The 25,926-nt window shown below is 44.8% G+C and overlaps 1 protein-coding gene across 1 annotated transcript; it reads right to left on the bottom strand.

The window, feature by feature from the left end:
* On the bottom strand, positions 1 to 25,926 carry COMMD4 (COMM domain containing 4). The gene is made up of 8 exons (XM_085643831.1): positions 25,779 to 25,926; positions 18,248 to 18,319; positions 17,136 to 17,201; positions 15,935 to 15,974; positions 14,076 to 14,195; positions 4,721 to 4,801; positions 2,266 to 2,439; positions 1 to 1,371 (listed from the first exon to the last, which is right to left on the bottom strand). The coding sequence occupies exons 1-8, from the start codon at positions 25,779 to 25,781 to the stop codon at positions 1,331 to 1,333; spliced, it is 597 nt and encodes a 198-aa protein (XP_085499957.1). The 5' UTR covers positions 25,782 to 25,926; the 3' UTR covers positions 1 to 1,330.

The following is a 25,926-nucleotide window of genomic DNA, read 5'->3' as shown; positions in this document are numbered from 1 at the left end:
TTTGAATGGACTTTCAATTTAATAGTAGAGGTCATCAGGCCAGGATGTCACAGTGATGCTCTTTGGTAGCGCAGAGAGCTATAGATGCAATTAGGAACTACAAAGAATGTGCTGCCACCACTGATTAGATCACTCCTCGGGGAGCAAGATGGGTGATAACTCGGGATAGGAGGACACGGATTTATCAGTACCATCTATTGGGACATGAAGGAGTCTTTCTTCGAAATCAAAATATAAGTTCATCAAATTTAAACACCAGCCAGGACCTTTGCTCTGGCAAGTATTATTAAACACAAATGATGGCTTCAGCACCACATATATGAAAAATCTATTTAATGGACTTCAATTCTAACCCATATCGTGTGTTACAAGAAGGAATCTCTATTTCTCATGACAACATATTTGCAAGTCACTCAATGTTAACGTCTCTGAAGAATTCTACAATGCATGGCACTGCGGATAATTTCTAAAGGATGTTGGCAGACTGGTTAGACAAGATCGAGGCTCTGAAAACGTGATAATGCGCTAACTTCTGACCCAAGTGCCAACTTACAGGAGTTACTATTGCTAGAATTAGCAAAATTGATGCCAGGATTAGTCAATTCAGTAACCTCGCAGATGAACAGAGGTATCTGTCAAAAAGGTTTATATTATATTAATTGAATTTCAGGTGGTAGCTTCTACCCTCAATAAGTCTCAAACGCTGAACCGGTTATGAGTTTGAGAGTTCATCACCATATGCGTTTGTAAAATATTAAGTTCTGATGGTTACAAGGATCAGAACATCCATCAGTCTTGGCAAGGAAGCGAATGGCAGTTTGAAACTGCCAGATCTAGAACACTACAGCTGTGCACCTGCACCTGGGAGTCCACTGACTCTCGTCCTTTATACACCGGAAGTAACTCATGGGAAAGTTATGCCTCCTTATGCTGGTAAAAAACTCCTCACCAAAGCAGATCAATCCGACTACTTATAGGAATGAAAAACCCAAGGATGCAAATGTGACTCCCTGTCAAGAAGCCCTTTGCATGCAGTAGCGCGTGTTGATCTCCGTGCAGGGGTGAAGAGCCTCCCAATGTAGATACTCAAACGTTAAGGAATGTAAGGAGGTCCGACAGTGAGGCGCGAATTCCACCAATCTGCAATCCCTTCCCATTAACTAAGTTCAGCTGCAGAGTTTTGACAAACATATGGCAGTGTGAAATGGCTGAGGATGTACAGCAGACAAGGCTGGTCCCAGTTGATAGCTCTGCTTTGCTTCTTGAAGATGCTGCACACATTCGGCGTCAGCCAACATGGCTCAGCTGTGGTGTGTGTTGTATGTTTTCTTCAGTTCAGGGAGTTCATCATCTCCTGGGCCTGCTTCAACTCTGAAACAGAAAGGAAGACATAAGTAAGACGGGAGATGGTATCCTGGCCAAAGATAAATCCTGCACCGAAGGCAATAATGGATGATGGGGTCCGTCAGGGAATCAATAAATGTGTCTTGTGCTGCGACAGCATAGACTGCGCTTTGTCTCCAACACGATCTTTGCTCTCACTCTATGGTTAGTCCAGGTCTCCGCCCACAACCTTTTTACATTTACTTACTGAACTTTACACTCATTACTCCTATGGAAGGGGGGGTTTAATATATCAAACACATTGTGTAAAGAACTTATATTGCTCTAATGCCCTAATCCAGCCACTCTCACGCCAGGATGCACTACAAGACTTCTCTGTACAAAACACTGGCTAGAATAGGCTCACCTTCTCTATTCCTGGGATACTGACAAGGCACAAACAGTATACTGATGCATGCTCTCGAGTCTATACAGGTTCACGGCATTATTGAAAATGTGTTGTATGGTTTACAAACACACCAGGACAGTGAAGGCCCCACCTCTGCTATCAGAGAAACACCTCCAATATTATTGAGAGAGATGCCCACTGGTGAGGATCTTTTCACTGAAAGTACTTACATTGGGATGATGGTGGGAACACTTCCAGTGCTAATTTAATGTTGTTCGGCCAAGAAACAATGGCTAATCTACCTTTATCTTTCTCGAGTTTATCCAGAGCGGGACATGCGTCTCTAGCTGAAAATAGGTTTTCTATCCCACAGAGCCAGCAGGAGGTATTTATGAATTTATTTTTAGTTTGGAAATGTACAAAGCACAACAGAAGTCAAAATGTGTTAAACTGGTGCAGGATATGCGATTCTCTGGGATTTTTCTACTGCTGCACATATATACGTGAGAACGCCTCCAGCTGCATCCACCCACCTGTCAAAAGAACCCTGAACTTCTCGGCAGAGACGGTCATATCCGCTGGCTGTAGACTCCCTTCGCCATCTCGCAGGTTGAACTTTAGGTGGATCAACGGTTCGTTCACTTGTGCTAACACACTGGAGCTCAGCGTATAATCCACTCGCCACGACACGGAGTCCAGGCGGGACACTAAGGAGCAGATGAAGGAGACCATGATTGATGAGAATATCACTGACAGGTGGGGAGGGACTGAGGGTGCAAGAGAATGAGAAAATAGAGGGATTTAAGAGATTAAAAGGACTAGGGCTGATGCTATGAGAAACAGATGACGCGGGGGGGGGGAAAGAGTCACAGAACAGGGTGCGAGAAAAAAGACTACAAAGAGAAATGAATAGATACAAGAGGAATGAGATGAAAATGAGGTCGAGACAGTGTAGAGCACAGAGATGGGAAGAAACCGATAAGAACAAAAAGGTGAGAGGCAAGAAGAAGAAATTAGACAAGAGTGATGGCAAAAAGGCAAACGAGACAAAGAAATCATAAGATAAATTGACAGAAGAAAACTTAATATGTACCAAATCATCACAAGGGTGTACGATTTTTATGAGAAAGAAGAAGATAAAGCAATTGATTTGATTGAAATAAGCGGAGGCATGAACAGGAGAGAGTTAAAACAGTGAGAAAAAGGGAGGTACTGATGTTGAGGGGCTTATGATGAAATTCCATGTGCACGATTAACCAGGAGAGAAATTCACATTATTACAAAGCCTCTTAAATAAGTAATGACAGGAAAGAAGTGACTCCAGCTACGCCCTCTACTCCCTTGCCTATACAATAGCAGGCTGCCTACACGTCTCATTGAGCTATCAGTATTTGGGAAAAGTGTCCCTCCAAACCTTTAGCCCAAACTGCATTTTTGGTAATTATAGATGTGAATGTCGTAAACCGGAACGCTCCAATTAACCCTGGTGGGAAATACGGAAAGGAATCAGTTTTATGAAATAATATATCTTAAAGGGTGAGTCTTCAGAGCATGGCTGTGAGAAGAAAGTGGAATTCTAGAGAAGATAGAAAAAAGAAAAATTTGTCACATTGTGGTATCCTACTATGGATCAGGAAATACGGTATTTCTTGCTCAGTGAAAGGATGCAATTACTGGTTGCTACCCAACCCTATTTTTCTTAAGTTCATTGACAAAGCACTGTTTTTTGGGCTTCTCCAAGGATAGGTACTGTGGTCTGAGCAATGGATGAACCCTTTTATATTGAATTTTTCAAGACTAGTAATTTAAGAGTTGCAGGGTAGTGGATTAATTAAGACCAGGATGTTAGCCCACAGCATCCCCTTTGACACAACCAGGATGTTTTAATTATTGTTCAAAATGAAATGGCAAAAAATTAAACTTACCATAGAGCAATTTTGAGACTTGTAGGCCATTCTCGTAAAAAGAAATCAAAAAGAACTTATTTCTTTCCTCACTTTCTCTCAACATTTTTGTGTTGCTTTTCTGACTCCCACACAAGGCTAATGTATGTATGCACTGATTTACAATACATATCCATTGTAGATATTTTGATCTGATTGTGCTGACATCACCCACATGATTTTAATTGTATTAAAAGAAAAAGGAAAGTTCCTAAAAAGTTATCACTTTACAAGCATAGTCGATGATATAATTTGTTTTATGTTCTCTGAACCTTTGATGGTTCAGAACCTGCAGGATTGTGACTCACCTTGGCCAAGTGAGACAGTGATGGTTACTGTAACAGAGGAAATCAGAAATACCAAATTGTGGGCAAAGCAGCATATGGCATAACAGGAAGAAGGGATATAACAAGACCACCAGAAACACGGACAGGACAGGTATAGCTCGTGAGAGCAAATAACGAAAAAGGGAATAGAATTCGAGACACATGTATGATGGCAAGAGTGAAGGCAAGGGAGAAATACAGACAGAGCATGACCAGAAGGATCGAAAACAGAGGCAGCCACCGAACAGCAGCAATAGGGCCCAATTACAAGTGAGGAGAAGGAAAACTACTCCCTTGTGCTATTCCACTTCTTCCCCGGACCCAATTACCCTACATATCCCCCTCCTTAGCTCCCCGACCCTCAATTTTCCAACTGCGGCGTGCATTCGTCTACATGGAATAGAGATTACTGAGCTGAATTCGGCTCACATAAACCGGGTCCCCATAGTTATCACCCATTTCTTGGAGGTTAACTTGTAGTTGCAAGGTGCTGCAATGGCGGTTCCGCATGGTACTAGATGTTTACAAATGCGGAGCCTCCACCCCACTGGTATCGTGCAATTTGTAATGAGGGCCCTAGAGGGGAAGCAGAAGAGGAACAAGGCACTGAAATAAAGTCGACATGTGGATAGACGTTCAAATTGGGAGGTGCAATTAAGCAGTTTATTCCCCTGGATCAGACTACCCCACGCCCCTTCCCAGCAGAGATTTTGACTTACGTCGTAAACTACAGTCTCGCAGTCTGTCCTGTAGGGGGCTCTGTTTATCTTCATAGGATCTGCACAACCCAGTAGCATGTTCTGCAAAACAATGTCAAGATGGATATCAGAAAGATCACCAGCTAACCCAAACTGTGACTGCAAGGACTAGAAGCCCCCTGGTTGATCAGCAGGTGTTTACCATGCCCCGAGGACCCAACTCTACGTGAAAATGGCATCCTGACTTTTTATTTTGGCCCATGCATTTTACTAATCTGGAGGGTGCACAGAGGCCTAGGCCTGTCCCTCGCTAGATGAGAATAAGAAGCAGTTCTTGTGACCTGGAGGAGTGCATGAAGCAGGCTCTCATAGTGGGCTGAGGACTACTGTCCATGCCATGGGTGAATCGTGTAAAGTGGTTGGGCAGTGTATTGTGCTTTTGTGAATCAGTATTGTGACCATAACTTTATTCGCTGTTGAGTGAAAGGAGAATCTACTGGCGCCTTTCATGTAAAGTTTCATTAGTATGTGGCCCCCATATCCTTGGGGTGAGTTTGCGTGTTTGTGTGTAAGCGGTAAAGTTTGTACTACATGCATGTAGGAGTCTGTGAGTGAGCTCTGGGACACGTACGATTCATTTTGAATGGCCCCTAATGAGACAGGGTCCAAGAGGGAGGGAGATTCTGCACCCCACACAGTGGAAGTATATTGAATACATTTCTGTGGCTGGAGTGAGGGTGGAGACAGAGCTGCCTTTAGAAATTCACTAAGGACCTTATTGGAAAAGAGCTGCTGATTGGTTCTTCCAGGGCATTGCTATTTTGTAATGTTAAGGGGGGGGGCGGGAAGGGGGGGGGGGGGAGGACTGCAGTTTCTGTTGTTCAAGGAAACGAAGTTTCAAGGGAGAGCCTGCACTTTTGTCTGTCCCCTATTACAGAAAGATCTCACACTGCATTGTGCCCTTGCTTTGGATGCTACTGCTTAGAGCCGGCCCTTTGATACCTGCTGTGAGAGCCATCTCCTTGCACAAAGAATGCATTTGAGGAGCAGATTGAACACTACATTTGAAAGAGAACCACCCCAAATTGGTTCTATAACCTAACATAACATGTTCCTGTCTGGAAAATGTGCATAAAAGTGGGATACAAACCACCTCACTTTATTCCAGTTTCTAATTCGACTTGACTAAGGATGGGAGAACTCTGCAGAGTATTCACAGAGCTGCAGAGTGCCCAGGCCCAGTGTCTGCATGACTGCCAGTCATATGAGGGGACATCACTTGATGCCTGCAGAGCTTGCTGGAGAAGCGGAAGGTCTGCCTAGCGCCGCTCACAGAGGAGGCATACTGCTTGAGCCTGCAGAAGAACAGACTGTCCAGGGGAAGAAGCTAGTTGTGTTTGATGAGTGTGGAACACCCAGAAGCTGCTGTCTCCCACAGAAGCGTAGCTGGAGCTGACCTGTGTAGTGAGGTGTTTTCTGGTCACTGGTCTAGTCTTCTGCAGTGGGCTACATGCAGAAATCAAATGAGAAGTAATAACATGCTTGATGGCACCCCTGCAATGCCTGGTGATACAGCTCCCCGACTCCAAACAAATCCAGTGGAGGAGCTGATGTTTTTATTAATGCAGTAGCCTCATCCCAGTCTGGAGGCCGCATCGGTGAAAAGGGCACCCTTTGTGATCACAGCCCAGAGGCAGCAAAAGCTTGCATCTGCCGGGAGAGGTGTCCACCAAGAAGGACTACTATGCTTCGCTTTTTCCATGGGCCACATCCAGGGTAAGGCTGCCATCATGGTCCTGTGTCAGCAGAGTCATCACTGGTCAGAAGACTGCCCCATTGGCACCGCACAGCTGCAGAATCGTGAACATGAAACGTGGCCTCACAACAGAACAAGCATTTACAATGCAATGGTCTCGGCATTGCTAAAGTTAGAGCTATTGGCATTGCTCATGACATTTTTGTTTATGTTGTTAAAACATTTAAAGAAACGGCATTGTTATTTACAATGTCAATAGCTTAATCACTCTCAAATGCGAGACCTATTGCATTTGCACCCACACACAGAGCCACACACAAAGCCACACACACACACAGAGCCACCCACAGAGCCACTCATAGAGCAACCCACACACAAACATAGCCACCCACAGAGCCACCTACACACACACACACGCAGTAGCCCACTGACCTATTTACATTATGTGCACTTTGTGATCTGTATGGTACATGTTCTTTGCTGCAGGCACATTAACCCTATGTGCTACCTTTCCAGGAGGCAAAACTTCCACTAGACAAAACTCCGATCTCTCTCTAGGAAGAACATTAAACACCAGAGTCATCATGACATTTTTATTGTTGCCGAAAATTGCTGGAGGCCAGAAAGGAGGCAGCAAACTGTAATGAAACATAATATGGTAGTCGAGTTTTTTTAGAAGCCCAGACCGGTATTGTTCCTTTGTGCTGTTTGTCCTCTAACACAATTTGCCCCAATTTAGTGTAATACAATTTAGGGTTGAGTGCTGATTACAGTGACACCTATATTGTGGTTTCGCTATCTGACAAGTGTTCTAACGTGAGCAACACCTTTCGGAACTGCATGAATGCAGTGATCCAATGGATGGATAAACTGTCTTAAATTGAATTTTGCTAAGACAGAAGTCATCCTGTTTGACAACAATGCCTCTTTCTGGTCCCCCGCTTGGTGACCAGACTAGCTAGGCACCCTACTGATGCCGGTCAAGAAGGTAAAAGACCTCAGCGTCCTGGTCGATGACGTACTTGCATTTAAAGAGCAAGTTAATAAAGGTTTCTCTGCATCTTTCTTTTCTCTGTGCATTGTGAAGTAAATTGCTAAATGTTTACCATCAGACCTGCTAAAGACTATCGTTATTGCATTAATCTTCTCCAGAGTAGACTACTGTAATGGTTTGTATCAACATCTGCCTAAAAAAATCTTTGAACAAATTGGAAATCTTGCAAAACTCAGCAGCCCGGGTGCTGTGGAAGGTCCCAAGATTTGGTTCGGCCTTACAAGCTGCCATTAGTAGACTTCATTGGGTACCCGTAAGGAAGCGCATACTTTTCAAGGACCTTTATACTTACTGCCTTTAAGGCACTTGACAGCCTATGTCCTGCCTATTTGAGGGATTGATTCAGATTGCTTCGATCTAGCTTCGCCAGAAACCTGGTAGTTCCCTCAAGTAAACTGTCCTTGTGGGTAGGCAGGAGTTTTGTCATCTGCACCGTCCAAAATTGGAATGGTTTTCCTCCAGAGCTAAAAGCTGCCACCTCTCTCTTAGGTTTTAGGAAAGCGTTGAAGACCGGGCTGTTTAGTCATGATTAGCTGAATCTGGTCAGCAACTCTCCTGTCACTGGTAACGGCAAGACGCCTGCGTGTATATGTTGCGCTTTACAAAATCAAAAACTCAAATACAGCAATGTTCTGATAAGTGTAGCTCGTGAGAAACCTTTTTTCTCTCCGCATCCTACATTCTTGTTTGCATGTTCTCATTTTTTCTGTAAACACTGACCAGCGGTGTTGGATATAATTCTGTCTTTCACAGGAGTGTCCCCTTCTCTCTTCCTCTGGTGCCCAGCACTCTGCCCAGGCCAGTTCCAGTCTATACAGAGCGCACATCTAAGTTAGTTACTCACACCGCCTGCTCCATGTTTGTCGGCTACTGACCGGGTTAACCAGTGAACAAGGCAAGCGGCAGCAGAACTGGATCGGTTGCACCCACCCGTGGCCTACTGTACTGCTAGTGTTAGCGTCACCAGTGTGCACAGCAGCTAGCCTGTGCCCAGCCTACGGAGACCAGCCAGATACAACCGCAAAGCACATATGAGCCTCGCATCTGCGGCCGAGCCGCAGTGTGGGAACCAAAGAGAGGCTGCCACTGTTAGGGCCACGTCCTCTGATCACTGATCTCTCAGCTAACCATTTCCTTGACGAGACTGAGACAGCCTTACAGGAGCTAATTTTGAAGGCTGATTAGGTGAGATTGTGCAATACTGAGTCAATCGGTAATGGATTGCTTTTTGAAAACCTGAAATTTCGTTTTTATTGGGTGAAGTCGTTACGAAACTTTACAGACTTATAGAAGCTGGCTGTGTGAGCTAAATAGCTCAGTGAGCCGAGCATGTGGTGCAGAGATCGGTTTACGAGTTATTGTCACAAATTCGAATGATGGAAGATGTTTAGAATGCATGTTACCAGTGGCTCTAATCATTAGTGTGGTTTTCATGGCTGCTAAAGTAACCTCTGTACCACTCTAGTTAACACTGCCTGGATGGTGCCTGGGTTCGCTTCCCCGCAGCGCTCCCGTGACGACAAATAGGGCACCAGAGAAAAGACACACACGGCGGATGGAAAAACCGCATTAAAACAGAAAACAGAAGAGCTGACCCCTGCCAACCCGCAAAAACCCTGCAGCACAGAAGGCATCGCGTCAGAGCAGAAGCGGACACTGTATTTTCTTCTTTTGAAGCAAGCAGGAACAACATTCTTACCTTAACGCTTGTACTCACCGGACTTGAAACGCCGATCCAGCAGCAAGGAAGAGGTGACCGCACGTCCGCTCCGACCGCGCACAAAATGAATGGACGAATCTTCCGACGCGAAAAAAAAACAAAAACACGCCCACCACGTGTAAAAGGGGCGGGGCTTCAAAAACCGAAAGAAGTGAAAAAACACGCCCTGAATCGGAAAAAGACGGGGCTTGTTTGGAGAGACAAAGCTCTTCTCCAATGGCTGACCAGCATTTAAGAGGACAGCCAATGGAGAAGAGGGGCGGGTTCAAGCCCCTCTTCTGACAATATTAAATCTCGGAGCTAGATTGCGCAAGCGCAGCCTTCGCAGCCGAGACCTAAAAACGGAGTTAGACATGCAACCCATGTTCTACATCAAGAACAATCCTATTTTGGGTATGAACTGTTGAACTGAATGATTATGTACTCCACATGAGTAGAGGCACAGTGAATTGTACTTGTGCCTATTGAATGCCTATGTAACATCCACACAAGCATTGGCATATCCAATAGGTCTTGCCTTTGGGACCTAATAAGTGTTTAGTTAGTGGTGATTAAGTGCTTTGGGACGGGTGAAGCGTGCAGGTGAAAGGGGGAGAATAGTGTGCAAATTGAGAGCTTAGCAGGAAAAGGATGGGGATGAGATCTGGCTTAAGGGCTAAAGCTGCCGCTTTTGGAACCGGGTTGGAGTCCCGACGTTGGTTTAACACCTTGTGATCCTGGGCAAGTCACTTAATCTCTTCGCGCCTAAAGCAAAGTTATCGTGCCCTTGTTATAATATAAGTGTTGATCCTGTAATGTGCCTCAAATCCTTCCGGTTGAGTTCAGGCTATATAAAAACAGAGAAAGTAGTAAACATCACCAGAAAACGGACTGAAAACACAGAATAGTTTGACATACAGATGTCACTTGCCTTGAAACGCTGGCTCTGTAATTAGGTACTCATACCTGTATGTGACTTAAAATGAATGGGAAAGGAAAGAGAGCAAAAGAAATTGAAGAGAGAAAAGAGAGGAGAGCGAGGCAGGCATGGAGCAAGAGATGGAAGAAAAGGGGAGAGGACAGAGAATGGTTGAGCGAGGAAGAGAGGAGACAGACGGGGGAATGAGAAAAAGCGAGAGAGGAAGGTGAGAATAAAAGAGAGAGTGAGTGAGACATAGCAACAATTGATTGAAAAACGAGAAGAGGCCGAAATGGAAGAAAGAGAGAAGACTAGAGAGAGACAAGGGAGAGACTAGAGAGAGACGAGGGAGAGACTAGAGAGAGACCAGGGAGAGACTAGAGAGAGACAAGGAAGAGACTAGAGAGAGCAGCAGGGAGAGAGACCAGAGAGAGCGGCAGGGAGAGACCAGAGAGTGGCAGGGAGAGAGACCAGAGAGAGAGGGCGAGCGAGAGAGTGTGAGAGAATACAGCAACAGAAAGAGAGAGAGAGAGACAGAGAGAGAGAGAGAAAGAGAGCAAGCATGGGGCTTTGGTTAACAGAGGGGCTGAAAAACATTTCAAAATGTTCATCATTATCATCATTTATGGTGCGATTCAAGTGCCCTCCAGCGCAGACCTCTACTGTGGCTCAGTAAGCCTCAGAGTAGGCCACTTGGAGGGGATTAGTTCAGTGCGTCTTGTTAAAGGTGGGATCGAGTAGTAGAGGATTCTGTCCGCGGCAGGCTCCAGCGGCCACCACGGAGCCCGCTTTTCCAGACTCGCAGGGACATACCGCGTAGGTGCACGGAAAATGCTAAAAATAGACAATTGAGCAAGGGCCGGGAGCACGAGGCAAAGTTTAGCTGAAAGCAGTTTCTGCCATGCAGAAGAGACTCAATGCCGAGGCACGTCGGCTGTGCAGCCCCCACTTACGTGAGGGAGTAGGAGGCATCGTGAGTTAGCACATCTCCTCCCCCTCAGGGAGCCGATGAAGGGGCTCCACAAGGGTGCAGCGGCCGGGCACAGAAAGCGAAGGAATTCCGCGGCAGGGCTGCCCTCCCCACGTCCAATGGGACGCGGGGCTGCACAATGGGGGCAGCGAGAGATGGAAGCGTAAATGCAAAGCAGGCCTGGTCTCCACGACCACCCGGTGGTCAGTATCCTGCATCTGTGAAAGGGGCAGTGTCCTGCATCTGTGAATGGGCAGTGTCCAGCATCTGTGAAAGGAGCCGTATCCTGCATCTGTCAAACAGCGCACCATTTTCTAAAATATCCTTGAAAAATGGGGTAACCTCCAACCATAAGGGGCACACACATTTCTCCTCTAACCAAAGTCCATATGCGGTCATCTTGCGGCCCAGTATGCGCTTTTCTACTGATTTCATTTTACACCAATATGTTTTAGGGAAATGATGGCTCAACAACCAATATACGCAGAAACCTGTCCGTAGGCTGCAACTCTAGAACAAGGCGCAAGAACCTCCAGGGGAGAACAGAAACTGACAATGCCCCGCCCTGGTATGCAGTTAAAAACGGCATCCTGCTAAGAAAAGAACCTCAAACTGTAAAATGTCATCACTTAAATACACCGGGCTCCCGAAATATGACCATTTCCAACGCTTCATCTCCGTGAGCCTCAAACCTGCCTAGCAGCAATAGGACAGCGAATTATGTCGAAGGTCCGACCCCTCAACAACAATCCACCAGAATGTGTTTGCAAACAGAACGCAATGCTTAAGAGTGAAACTAACACAGGAAGACTCTTTTTTCTGGGTCAACTAAATAGCCCTGCACTCACAATGATGTAATCGATGGCTGAATTATCCCCATGTCCTTGATCGCTAACTTCCGAAAAGGACAAATCGACCTAACCCAGAGGCTCGAGCTGTAAACATCCAAGGGGGCGGAGCTCCGCCGAACCCACCATTGTTTTCTCATTTTGTTCGCAGCTGTAGAACGCTGCTCTAAGTGTCCCCGGAGACTCACAGACTGACTAAACTGATAGTTCTGGTCTGTCCACAGTGACGTGTGTGAATGGAGCATGGAGAATCCTTTACGTTAAGCTTTGGGGAGACAGATAATAATCCTAGTATTTGTAAAGCGCACAGCTACCCGTAGGTTTCCCGGAGCTGGGGGCCGTCGGGAAGATTAAGCGAGCTATTGCCCAGAGTCACACGGTGCTGGGCTAACCCCTGCCGCCGGTGCCGGGGATCGAACCGTGATCCCCAGCGTCCGTCGTCAGTCGCCCTGGCCGCTGCGCCACACCTCTTCCACAGATGGACCACGGCTGTGGATATTACCTGCAGTTTGAGTCATACAACGAATACTCACAAGCAAGTAAGTACAGGCAGAAGAGTTACACACAGTCTGTAAGCAGTAGACAGGAGGAGGCCATAAGTCACAAGTAGTCGCAGGAAATGCAGGGAAGTACAGCCATATCATGGGCAAGGTAGTGTTCCACAGAGTGAAGGGGAGGCAGGCAGAAATGGCTTCAGACTTGGGAGAAATAACCTCCTCAGGTTGAAGTGACCATTTGACGACCTCCTTTTTTAACGATAAATCCATTGGTCAGACTGTAGAACAACTTTTCCATTCAGTGCTTCCAAATAATCACAAAAGGTAACAGAAGCAGCAAAGCAGGAAACGCGGTTATGAGGAAAACAAGCCCATGAGTGGTGCGCGCGCGCCACAGCGAGCGATCTGTTTTCAATTATTGCGTCATTGTCTGGGCACGATAATTGAAAACAGATGTGGCCTTTGCGGGTAACCGCAAGCAATAGGCCGTGGGCGGAGCAAAGGCGGGACATGCACCCGCCTTTGCCCAATTGCGTGCTGTCTTTCTTAGAAAGACGCACGCAAAGACCAATAGCCTGGGAGACAAACGAAAGCACACGCACAAGGGTGTGGTGAGCTTTCTAAAGCCCATTACTAAAAGTCGAGCAAGCAGCGCATGCGCGCTGCTCTAGGCTCGACCTAACTAGATAAGCTGCAGAAATGGGGAGATGGCATCAGTAGGAGTGCAAACTCTTACCTAGGAACTATAGTTAGAATCAAAACCCTGTTGCAGCGCTCTTTTGAATTGTGTAGTGTTACGTTGTGCTGTGTTATTTCTACTAAGATCAGCAATGGGCTGGACAATGCATTATGGTATCTGTTTTACTGTTGAGTTCTGAGCTCTTGCCCCCTACATTACTTCCTTCGGAAGCCTGTAACTGCTCGTCCTCACTACCCTGAGATTCAAGTGCAGAAAGGGTATACTTGGCCAAGTATGCACAGCCATATCAAGACAGACCCCAAGACACCAGTGGCAAATGACGTCAACCACCACTGTTGGGGGTCCAGTCCCGCTGTCTCTCCTGTGGCCACTGAACAGGGTCTAACAGTTATATAGTCCATATAGTCCAATTATGAGGCACAGGTTCATCTTTAAAGGCCAGATATGGCTGGAGAATACTACTGCAAATAGGTGCTCTGCAAGTGCTCTGAGGCCGGAGATTGCTACTAGACTATCAAATGGAACACAGGACGCATTGGTTGTGCTGCTCTGGACCACCAGGCTTTGCTCTCTAATTTCCCATTCTAAAAGTTAAACGTTTTTCTATACCAATTTCCATATAGCATTTGTCAGCCCCATCCAGAAACCCTCCTTTCTTTCTAGCCATTTTAAGTTCAGAGTCTGAACAGAGGAGGACTTTGTATGAGGAGAGACCCCAAGTCAACAATGCTTTATTGCTTGAACCTAGGAGTTAAAAAGTGTTGTCACGACTATACAGATTTACTGGTCTTGAAATAAGACTTAAAGTATATTGTCCTAGTTACCAAACTGCTTTCAATGACACTTTATATATGCGACACCTGCATATGATTCAGTTAGTAGAGTGTCTTTTAAGCTCATAACCGATCCCCTGAACTAATCAGGCTCTGTTACCTTTCGGCAACCCTAACTGCTGCAGCTCGCTGGAAAGAGACTCGCTGTCCACATGGTGCTTCGCTGCGCTGGACAAGATGAAGCTCAGGACAGCCACCGTGGCCTTCACATCTCCAGACTCTGTGATTAGGAACAAAGTGGAGGGTGGTTATCAAGGGGAAGGGAGGAAGTTAGAAAAACAGAATGTGCAGAAGGAACATTAACACCCCCCCCCATCACTCAATATTTGAGTTATAATTAGTTTGTGCAGTACCCAGAAACATCCCAACAGGTACAGACCTTCATTTAGAATTTCAGCGTACTCCACAACTGCAGTGCTGGCACCCAGCATTGTGAATATATATGAGCATCAAGGCCGTCTGTCTGTCTCAAGGATGCAGTACTAATACCTTTTACTCAGTCCTAACAATTCGCCTAGATTTAGACTTGCAGCACTTGTGCCAGTCTATTAATGGAACCCATAAACAGCAGAAGTAAGATACTGCTAACATATTCCTAGTATTGTTTTCCCATTTAGAACTCACCCAGTGCTTCTTCAATCAGCTCTGTAGTATCCCATGAGCTGCCACTATTACTCTCCCGCCCACATAGAGAGCACCCTGTGCCCCCCTTTACAGCAGCCTCTTCTATTCCAAAACTTTCACTGCACAGAGCTGCCACTGCCCCTCACATCTGCTGCACTCCATTATTAGACAATACCTTGCTCGAAATGCACATAGATTCTGATATTGCCACATACTGAATGGTTCAACATTACTACCCAAAAGACAGTCCTGAAACTAAGGCTCAAACACCCTCAGCCCCCAGCATGCCTCCCCCCTACTATACTGTTGCTATGAGGCAGCACTATGCTTTGCTTATGAATGATAATAACGGTCTGCTATTCTCCGTGTTATTCCAACTTTGGGGAAAATAGGTGTTGATGTCAAACCTTCAGAATGATCTACAGCCCCACAGGACTTGGCATTTCTTACAATAATCGGTCATTGCAAATGAATGTCTAACAGCTGTACAACTATGAACAAATGCTAGGATCACACGCATAGTACAGTCAATGAACCTCAATCCCACTCTTTTGTCCTAGAACTGGTTTCAACATACACAAAATTGACAAGCGTGCCCCAATTATTATCTGTAGCACACTCTACCGACTAGCGCTAGGTTCTCAAACATAGCTATGTGGACGCCTTCAATCATGACCTGCAGCACAAGTGGTTTTGTAAAACTAATAAGGCCATTTTGAACCTGTCTGGAATGTTGCAGGAGGGAAAACTGACTGGAAACTGCAAATTCTTTCTGCACAAATAACCAGCAAGATCCCTCAATTTCCTCAGACTCTTAACTAAAGCAGAAATGGCTGCCATTAATGGCAATACTGAGGCAGTGTTTTTCTTCAACTTAGTGCAAATTCAAAATTTTTGGAAGTGATGCAAAAACCAGTTCTAAACTTGCAACTACAATCGTAAAGAGCAGCTATTCCTTTGAGATTATGAAACCGCAATTGATGAGCATTTGACCACCACCCTGTGCATTATATAACTGACCTGACATCTGCCTGAAAATCCTACTCTGCATATTGACACCTGCACACGCTCAACAAAAAAAAAGAAAAGAAACAATTTCCATAGCTCAAGGCGACCTGATATGTGACGAGAACACACCATCTCCTCTTCCAGAGCTTTCCACCATCTCAACGACCCTTACCCTCGACGCCATCCTTGGCACTGCATGTCAGTACCCATACATTCATTCTAAATCGTGATATGATGCAGACTGCCAAACCGCGTAACTGGGGGAGAAATGCTTAGCGCCTCACAGACAGGTCATATCTGGAGAGGTAGGTGAGAATGGTGACTTACCGAACCGGGCATCTGTTGTCAGCTTCAGAATCTTTTCATACTGCAGATGAAAGAGGCAATTACTAACATGCAGAATTCTTGGCTACTCCAATTAGTACCATTACTCAATATAGGCCAAGGACATGGAAGAATAGGACAGGCAGCACATTCTCACTATGAAGGTACGTAGGCAGAGTTGAGCTGGTTAATCGCTTGTTACCAACAGTATTACCTGCCCTGCTCTAGGAGGACATTCACTGGTGCCTTAACTCTAGCGACTGTGTATTGATCACCCTTGGATCCAATCAGTATTGTGAACACCAAGTAGTGCTACAGGAGCGGAAGTCCTAATCGTTGTTTGTGGGATTAGGGCATTATTTGGTGTCTGACAAATACAGTGTGAAAGGAAACCAAATATTTTCAGCTTGCTTTTGTGGGATACAGAATCACACCTTTATCTTAGGAAACTGTGGTGCAAATGGGTGCTGAAACTGTAGGGCTGGGGCCTTTAAACAGGGGGGGAGGGAGGGGGGAGGGCGGGAGGCTCAAGTGATCCCAGAGGGAGGTGCCACACTCTGGCCAACAGCAGCATTATGCTGATAACGGTCTTGTGGTTCCAGTGGGGTAAAAAGTCAACAGCACTAAACCGCTCTGTAATGGGCCATCATTAACATATTTTGTCATTTATATCCTGGCTGGAAGAAGGTGTCAAAAGGGAAGGGACTCCAAATATTCTTCAAACCTCCCAACCACATTTCTAATAAGCACACTGCAGATACTTTTACACGTTAGTAAGCCATGTCTGACCAGAATAGTATGTTTGGCAATCATGTATTTGACAGCATTTTTAAAACAGTACAGAACTTAAGTTGAAATAAGTCTAGACATAATTAAAATAATTATACATTGGCAGTTTAATAAAATTATTGTGAAAACTTTTGAGGGGAGACCCCAATGATCTTTTTTCCCCAGGAGGGGGTGGGAGAGAGAGGCATTAAAAAGTTTGAAGAACACTGCAGTAGTGGGTTAAAGGGGTGCTGGTGGAAAGGGGTGACAAATACCTCTAGGGCATAATAGCCTACCATCCTTCTCCAATAATCAGTGGAAGCCCAGGTCCCATTTGAAGGTTCCTACAACATTCCCAGGATCTGTCATTTGCCCACTTGGCCTCAAGACATGTTGTCAGATTCCTTTACAGACTGGAAATCAGATGCTTACTCACGTCAATGCCGTCCCCGAGAAGGTCCTTCAGCACCTGGGCGCAGATCAGTTTCAGCTTCACTGAAGACTGCGGGGGATAGAAAGGGATCAGTGATGTGAAACAGGAGTCGCAGAACCCCAACATAAAGCAGCTTCCTCAAAACATGCAACACAGTGTAAATAACCAGGGCACTGCCAAGTAATCTATCTCTGGACTTCAAGGCTCTGAAGCGGCACCTCAGCTCTGCCACACCACAAATCCTTATCTCTTCTACATATCATGTGCTCCAATGGTTACCTTATCTCTTCTGTACAATGTCTGGTAACAGTGCATCATCCTAGGCTGCAGCCAATGCTCATTTCAGGTTTGCTCCTCCTATCATTCCTGCATGCAGCCCTCTGCCACCTGATCTATGTAGTCCTGTGGACTCAAAGCATATAAGCCCAAGAAGGACAAGTATAACCTCGCTTGTCGAGCTTCAAAAATAAATCTCCGAAAGAACCATGAATTACTGTCCCAAACACAACAAGTTTATATGAATTACCACTGGCAGTTCTATAAAACCACTGGTTGCTCCATGAACAACCAATGTACGAGCCCGCAGAAGCTAGCATATGGGAAGATACTACTGCTGCACAAGTAACCAGCCACCAGACCATGGACCGGAACCCCCTTGCCTCTGCTGCCCTGCTGAAGTCACCTTGACCACCGACTCATGCACCCTCAAGTTTGCTGCCATGTCAATAATCGTGGTGTAAGAGCACATCTGCACGACTATGAACCACGAGTCAGTGTGCCCTCCCGTTGCAGCTCTAGGAATGCCAAGTTGTTGGAAAACAAACCAGTGCCGTAAATCATCTTGTCACTGCAATTTAAACTGAGGATTTGCGCTCTCTGACATTCCTGATCGCAAAACAACTGTAGCCCACCCAAGCTTCTACAAATATGCTATTTAACATTTATCTTCACTTAAGATATGTAATGTTTACAACCTACAAGGGACAAGTTACCCCTGAATCTCCAGGCACACACCCTTCCAACACAAAGCCTCAGTGTCACTGATTATCTCAAAACAAACCACACATTTCTTTACATTTTAATTGCTCTGTTGAAAATAAAAGTGGTATCTTAACTATTTTGGCCAAAGTGCTGATCTCTGCCAGGACCCAGTCGGGGCAGTCCAAATCGCCACAGAACCGGAACCTCTAGTGGGAGGAAGGAAAAAAGAAAACATATACTTATCATAAGACTTAGGGAATACTACACATGCTCTGGTAAAGTCTGCAGTGCAGCAGGGTGGTTTCGGTGAGCACACATGTGGTAGGAGAGGATTTATAAACTCAAGAACCTGCTACTAGCTTTGGCTATCATAGCTCGACTAGTGTCACACTTACATGAGCTGAGATGAACTTCCTTCATGTATACACACTCAATATGGACATGTGCTAACTCCAAAATTAGCTTCAAAATCCTTTGCTGTGGAATTGACACATTTGTAAAACTAGAGAGAACAGAAAGGAAGCTAAGTGTATTCTGAGAAGTGCTCATTAAAGTCCCCGACTACAGAATCATTAACATTTACAAAATTACACAATTTCTGCTATTATATCTTTTAACTGGTATCAGATATTCTTTATAAATCAAGGTTCACAAAAATGTCCTGGATGGATAGACTGAATTTTTGGAACACATTTTAGAGGAATATTAGTCTCTACACTAACCTTATTCTGTCCACATACATTGTTGATGGGGAGGGTGAGGGAGAGTCTGCCTTAAGGGGAAGGAACAAATATGGTTTCCCGAACAGTTATGAATTTATGATTGTTTTCCTACCTGCTAATTGCCTCTAAGAGGGTGTCCTATAATTGTGGGCAATTAACAGGGATGTGGGTTTATTTATTGGCTGGATTTAAGGTCAGCATTGACTAGCCATGTGCCTTCTTAAAAGCTGCTGTAAGTTCCAGGAGAACAATGGAGTGTTATATGGTTAAGTGTGGGGCGTTGCTATTATATGTTTGCTTATTTCATATACCTTTATGGCTATTTTATGTGCCGAATAAAGCAAGTATTGATTGACTAGCAACAGGTACAAAAAATAGTTTGAAATTACCGACTTTAAAGTTATGTGTAGGTTACATCTTTTTCTCAATGTGCATAAAAAGATAAAACCGTAGCATCTGTAGCTTTGTTTTCAGAAAAACAAGACTGTTTGTCAAGCCTATATTTTATTTTTGAAGACAAAACCAGAGATTCAACTACCAGCGTCTGCTCTGTGTCCCTCGCTATGTAACGACTCGACATGGGAAAAGATCTTTCTCGGTTAGGACCGCTAGACTGTGGAACTCTCTGCCATCCCATTTGCGCCAGATAGAGTCAGAACACGAGTTCGGGAACATCCTAAAAACCTGGCTCTTTAGTCAGGGGTATTTAGACTGGCTGACTCTCTGTAATTTTCGCGTAGCGCTGGGACACCTTTATTTGAGGTAGCTGTGCACTTTATAAATGTTTATTGGTTGAGCCCACAATACGTCTTTTACAACCAGACAGCTTTTAGGGCTGTCTGCTAGGTTTAAACTACAAATAGAAGTAACCCAATTTGACAGTCAAAACGGCAGTTACCAAAGTACCTTCCTGATTGTTTTGCAATAGACATTTGAGTAATTTCTTAGCTCCACTATTCATTTACATTTAAGGAGATAAATGTGATTTACAATAAGTGGAAATGACATTCAAATGTTCTTTTCACAATTCTATTTGCAAAAATACTAAAGCAATCAGGATGCTGTTTTCAGACCACTGAGAGCATTACAATCACAAATCTAAGTTCCCAAAGGTATCTCTGACACTACACAAGAATACATAGCTTCTTAAAGTAATATCTTAATAAATATGAATTTGCTTTATTATTGCATGTCAAAGTCAAAGTCACTTGTGGAGCGCACAAATTACCTTAAGGTCTCATGGCGCTTGCGAGACTCCAGTAGACTGAAGGTCATATCTATTCATTATTATTTCTGATCAAATAGTCAAGTTTTTAATTCTTTCCGGAAATGTTTGTGTTCGACGATGGAGAGATGATGGGACGGAAGCTTATTCCAGAGATGTGGGGCAAGAAAGGAAAAGGATCGTCGCCCAGTTCATACAGTGTGGATTCGCAGTGGGTTAAGGAGAGATTTTGAACTAGATCTTAACAGTCTTCCTGGCTGGTTCCCGTTAAGCTTTTCTGCTAGATAACAGGGTCCGGTTCCATATATGATCTTATGAGTGAGACATAGGATTTTAAAATGGCCTCTCTTTCTTATCGGAAGCTAGTGGAGGGACCTCAAGCTGGGGGCTGAAGGAGATCTAGGTGGCAGATTCAAAATAAGTTTGGCAGCGGTTTTCTGCAGTTTGGTAAAAATATCTTCGTTTAGGGAAGCCAGCTAAGCATTCCTATAATCCAATCGGCTTAAATTTAGACCCTTCACAAGAGGTTTCCTGGAATTGATAGGTATCCATTTAAAAATTGTACGCAATTTCCGCAGGATGCCAAAGCAGGTGCCTAATACAAGATTGACATGGATTTTCATGGATAGTTTATTATCGATAGCTATTCCAAGATTACGCACAGCTTGTTTTGGGGATGGGCATAAGCCCAATTCCTGTGGCCACCAATTGTTAGACCAATGTTTTTCAGCCCTGCCAAACAAGATGATCTCCGTTTTACTGCCGTTGCGCTGTGATTTGATATTGCCCATCCAGTTGTTAATATGGATCATACAGTTCTTAAAATGGATCATTATGTCTGCAGGGTCGGGACCAAACATAATCAACAGCTAAGTGTAATCAGCGTAAGACATGGCCTAAAAACCATAGGACCGGATTGCCCTGGCCAAAGGTGTTACATAGAGGTTAAAAAGCATAGGGCTAAAGATGGATCCCTGGGGAACTCCTATGCTTACTGGCCTACTACGTGAGGCCAGGGTATCTATATGTATGGTGGTTGAACGGTTCTTTAGTTTTTGAACGAGTCCAGGGCTTACTCCCACCTCCGAGAACCGGTGTTCTAAAATGCTGTGGGAGATGGTGTCGAAAGCAGCAGACAGGTCCAAAAGAACCAGCATAGCTGATTCTCTTTTGTCCAGGGCCAGCCTGATATTATCAACAATCTCTACTACTGCCGTTTCGGTACTATGTGCCGACCGGAAACCAGATTGCGATGGATGAAGGTTATACTGGTTAATTTGTTCTTTGTAAAAAATGTTTATAAATGCATGCATTGTTCTTTACATATAGGCCATGTATTGCTGCAAACATTCCCTGCTTTTAAGTAACAAAACAATCACGTATGCATGCTTAATCATGCATATTTAAAAGTTTGGCATATATATGAATACTGTTACTTAGTAGGTAGGTTGCGCTATATAAGTTCATATATATCCAAGAACAGAGCTCAGAAGTCAGCATGGCTAAATTGAGAGTTTCACACAGCGGTAAGCAATTCCATTTATAGGACTCTGCAGCAACCTCCAACTTCATGCAGAATTGGAGAAGTAACACCCAAAAATTATTGAAGGACAAAGGGAGAGGTGTACAGTGATGAATACACTCTGCCGGACTTACTGAAAGGTTCTGTTGGTTTGCTCATTCTCTGTTAAGAATGAAAATGCATTTCTTTCAAGACCTAATATAAGTTTCTTGTAAAAATAACAATAAAATGAACTGCAATAAGTGCTGCGTTAAGTCCTTTTGGGAGAAAATAGTAACTACTGTTACATTATACAAGTGAACTTGTTTGCATAAAATAGGATAGGTGTAATATGTTTCAACTGATGTTCTCTTTGAAACAAATGGACGAATGGATGCCCTGCAATGGACGCCATCTTTATAAAGGAATAAAATGTGTTGCGTGTTGTAGCTTTGTTCCTGTTTCTCATTCTGCAGTCTAATACCAACAGAATAGGTTCTACACCAAACCTAAACCCAAATTGTTCTATCACTCCAGATGTCCCTGTTGAGACTCTATCTTTATTGTCTGTTGGGCACACTTCAAGGATAAAGGGAATTTAAAATTATTCATCAAGTTTATTTCAGGTTGAAATGGGATAATTTTTGGCTGGATTTTAAAAGTGAGAGATGTAGTATTAATTAGTGAGTAGGGGTCATAGTTGGGTGGCGGAATCAGAACGAAAGGTAGTAGGATCCAGTATTGTGTTAGTAACATTTTGGATATTGAGGGGCATATGTACAAGCCCCAGTCGCCACCACGACGTCACTTTAAACGGCGTTTTGTGACGACAGGGGCATAGACTTATTTACAAGGCAGCGTTAAGCCACTAAATGTGGCTTAGCGCTGCCTTGTAAATAAGGCACTCTTTCATGCTCTGCTTAGCTTGAAAGGGGTAGGCAGTAGGTGTTGCGGTGGGCGTTCTAAAGCAACACCCATTGATTTTAACGCTGTCCCCTATTTACAAGGACAGTGTAAATAGGAGGCAGCGACAAAAATTAAGACCAGGGAAAACCTGGTCTTATGTTGGCGAAACCAGGAGAAATGCATTATTTCTCCTCGTTTTTGCTTTTTCCATGTGTGCTGCCTTGTGCACACATGGATAAAGCAAAATGCTTTTTAGGTCTCGCCTTGCTATCGCGTAAGTGATCGCAAAGCGAGACTATTGTAAAAGGGCTCTTCAAAGTGCTCCCAAAAAGCGGATTGCATTGCTAGCACGCGCACAATCACGCGCATGGTGCCGACATGCACTCCGCTTTTTGGGAGCACTTCAGAGGGTCCGCTCCCCTGCCTGGAAAGCGCTCGCCCGGCCCCAAGCACGCGCGCGCCACGCTCCGCCGGGTTTGTTTTGTTTCACTTCTTTTTTTTTTTTCTTCAATAGCAATCACTTTCAGTCCCGCTCGTCGTCACCGTGTAGGGCATGGCTGGTTATCAGCAGCTCTGGTGCATCTTCAGGTACACGACATTGAAATGCATAATCCTATTCATGGTAGACTCTGTTCTAGAATCAGCTGCTTAACCCGTGATGTGATTTCATGTCTTCTAACGTTGTGACGTATGCACCTCATTTCCCACGTTCATTGTTTTTTTTCAATAGCAATCATTTTCAGTCCCGCTCGTTATCAGCAGCTCTGAAGCCACTGAGGACATCAAAGGGGCCGCGAAAGTGCACACTATTTGCCACCCCCTTCCTGCTTGTTACTTCACTGCTGCTTTGAATAGATGCATCATGGAGGGATGTCATCATTCGGGCTCCAAATAACGGTGTGTTCCCAGGCAGATCCTCCGTGCTGCGCCGTGCTCACAGTAGGAAAGTCGAGATCTGGCGTCGACTAAAAGCCGTGTAAATGGCAGACGTGCTATATGTAAACTGTGTAACATAAAACCCATACATTGAGAGTAATCTTTCATTACTTAATGCCTTTCAGCGTGTCATGCCTTTGAGCGAGCGCATGTCCGTTTTCTAGTACTTTGTGTTTCACTATTGACATCCGGTAATGGCTTAAATATGTGCGCATGCAAAGTCTTGTTGGTTGAATAGCCTTGACAGCACGAAAGTGAGACATGACGTGAAACCACTTGTACTATATATTTTTATGAGGCATCTTATGTCTGCTTTTAACCACATATTAAGGGTGCCCTAATGGGAATTTGTGCCTGGGACACCTCACGCTAGTTATCGCTGCTCTTCTCCTTGCTCCTCCACCCCTCCCCCTACCACCCCCAGGCTGCACGACACATTGCGCTCGTTATCACAGCTCCTCTCTTTGCTCCTCCAACACCCTCCCCGCAATCCCCAAGCTGCACGACACCTCTTGTTTACCACCGCTCCTCTCCTTGCTCCTCCTCCCCCCCCCCTTCCCCTGAGACTGCCACGTAGCGTGCATTTAGGACAGTCACACTGTGAAACGACCATATGGCCCACGGCCTCCCAGTGCCCTGCTGTGTTTTTATGGCGGCCGCGCACATCGCCGAAAATAAGTTTACAACGCTCCTCTTCTTGCATTTCAAATGCTTGTTTTTTAAACGGCGCAGCAAGCCACATGCTAGATGCGGCCGCCCTGCCATTTCTTTTCTATTTCTTTACTTTAGTTACAATCTCGGCACCCACGCGGGTGCCATGATTTCATCAAAAGTAAAGAAATAGAACAAGCATTTGCAATGCAATAGGTCTCGCAGTTAAACGAGTATAAGCTATTGGCATTGTAAATGACAATGCCTTTTATTTATGTTTTTAAAAAGAAAAATAAAAGGCATAGTTATTTGCAATGTCAATAGCTCAAACTCACGTAAATGCGAGACCTATTGCATTGCAAATGCTTGTTCTTGTTTATGTGCAGGAAGGAGGACCTTCCAGTACATAAACAATCTTTCCCCTACACGCGGACACCCTTGCACTATGGTGCAAGGGTGCCTGCATTGGCGCTACACCGCTAAAAGTAGCGCCAGCGCTGGGGGAAACGCAATGCTGCACCACATCGCTGTAAATATGGTGCAGCCTTGCGTTTCAGAAGTGGCGGAGTGAGGCGTTAAGCCATGACGGCCAACGCCTCGCTCCGCCACTTCCTTGACCATAGGCCCCTAAGTTGCTTACTCATTAGTGAGTCTTTCACTGGCACGACTGTAGAGAAGAGGTTCGTTCAGCTACAGATGCCACTGAGAGCACAAGCTTTGACACCAGGGTGCTATTTCACAGATCCCACCTCCAGTGACCTGACCCAATTATGCAACTGTGACCAAATATCTGGGCGGTTGCTTACTGTACACATGACAGCAAGGTGAAGCTTTCAGCAATTTTAAACATGTATTTATTATCAAATTGTGTTATGAAAAAACTGAGTCACTTCTCTTTTCGTGGCTACATCAACATACCTTCACCTTGAGGAGCTTCTCACGTGTATTATGTGATAATTAGGCCGGTATATCATTCACGTAACATCACTCACCAACGAGAAACGTATGGGCAACACGAGATGACTTCTCGTCGCCACATTTATGGGACAGTTACAAAAAAAAAGGATCTGCGACATTTTGGAACTGAATATTGGGCGGGGAGCTAACGCTTTTAACCGGTATTATTTAATATGTACATCTGTTTTCCGGTTGCTAATGTTCAAAGAGTTTTTTTTCCCACATTCGTTGTTGGTAGGCACGGAGAGATTAAGTGATTTGAGCAGAATGGCAGGATGTTGAGCCGACGCCGAGACAGGAACCTGGTTCCTCTGTTCCAAGGTCGGCAGCTTTGGCCGTTACGCCACACCCTCTCCCCATAGTTCAAACGCATCCAGTGCAACCTTCTAACTGGGGAATCATAACCTCGGCCAAGGACACTATTATTTCTGCAGTTACTTTGTATGACTGTTGGGCAGTCATCTCGTTACCTGGTAATGATGCGCACGGTCTCATCGCTGCCTTCCTTACACAACTGCAGACATTCTTACACACTAATCAAAGAGTCGTTGCGTGAACACTGTAAGTACACACAAGTATAAAGCATACATACATCAGCAATAGCGTAAAGCACATAAGCCTACAGTGTACGGAAAACATTCATGATGTTAGACATAGTGACAGATACTGAACGCATGAACACGCAATGCTCACGCGATAACATATATAAAGCATGTTTGTTGCATTCATATCTACTGACTCCGGATACAACATTCTGTCAGACTCACCATTATCTTTTGCAACTGTCACCAGTCCTGCCAACTAAATGCAGCAGCCTCAATCCTTGTCACATGATAACTTCATTCACCAATCTCTATCTGGGCACAGACTCTTACTCCTCCCACGTGACCACCTGGCGTCAGGCTGGGCACTGAC

The sequence above is a fragment of the Triturus cristatus genome, chromosome 3_1 (genome assembly GCF_964204655.1).
Source record: "Triturus cristatus chromosome 3_1, aTriCri1.1, whole genome shotgun sequence".
Classification (NCBI taxonomy): domain Eukaryota; kingdom Metazoa; phylum Chordata; class Amphibia; order Caudata; family Salamandridae; genus Triturus; species Triturus cristatus.
This window is presented reverse-complemented; position numbering and strand designations above follow the sequence as displayed.

What these genes read in the sequence shown, in the direction of transcription:
- COMMD4 (XM_085643831.1), bottom strand. An exon ending in TCAGCACTTTGGCCAAAATA is followed by an intron (nt 17,202 to 18,247) that starts GTTAAGATACCA and finishes TATCCCCCGCAG; the next exon opens with TCTTCAGTGAAGCTGAAACT. An exon ending in GTTCAGGGTTCTTTTGACAG is followed by an intron (nt 1,372 to 2,265) that starts GTGGGTGGATGC and finishes TTTCTGTTTCAG; the next exon opens with AGTTGAAGCAGGCCCAGGAG.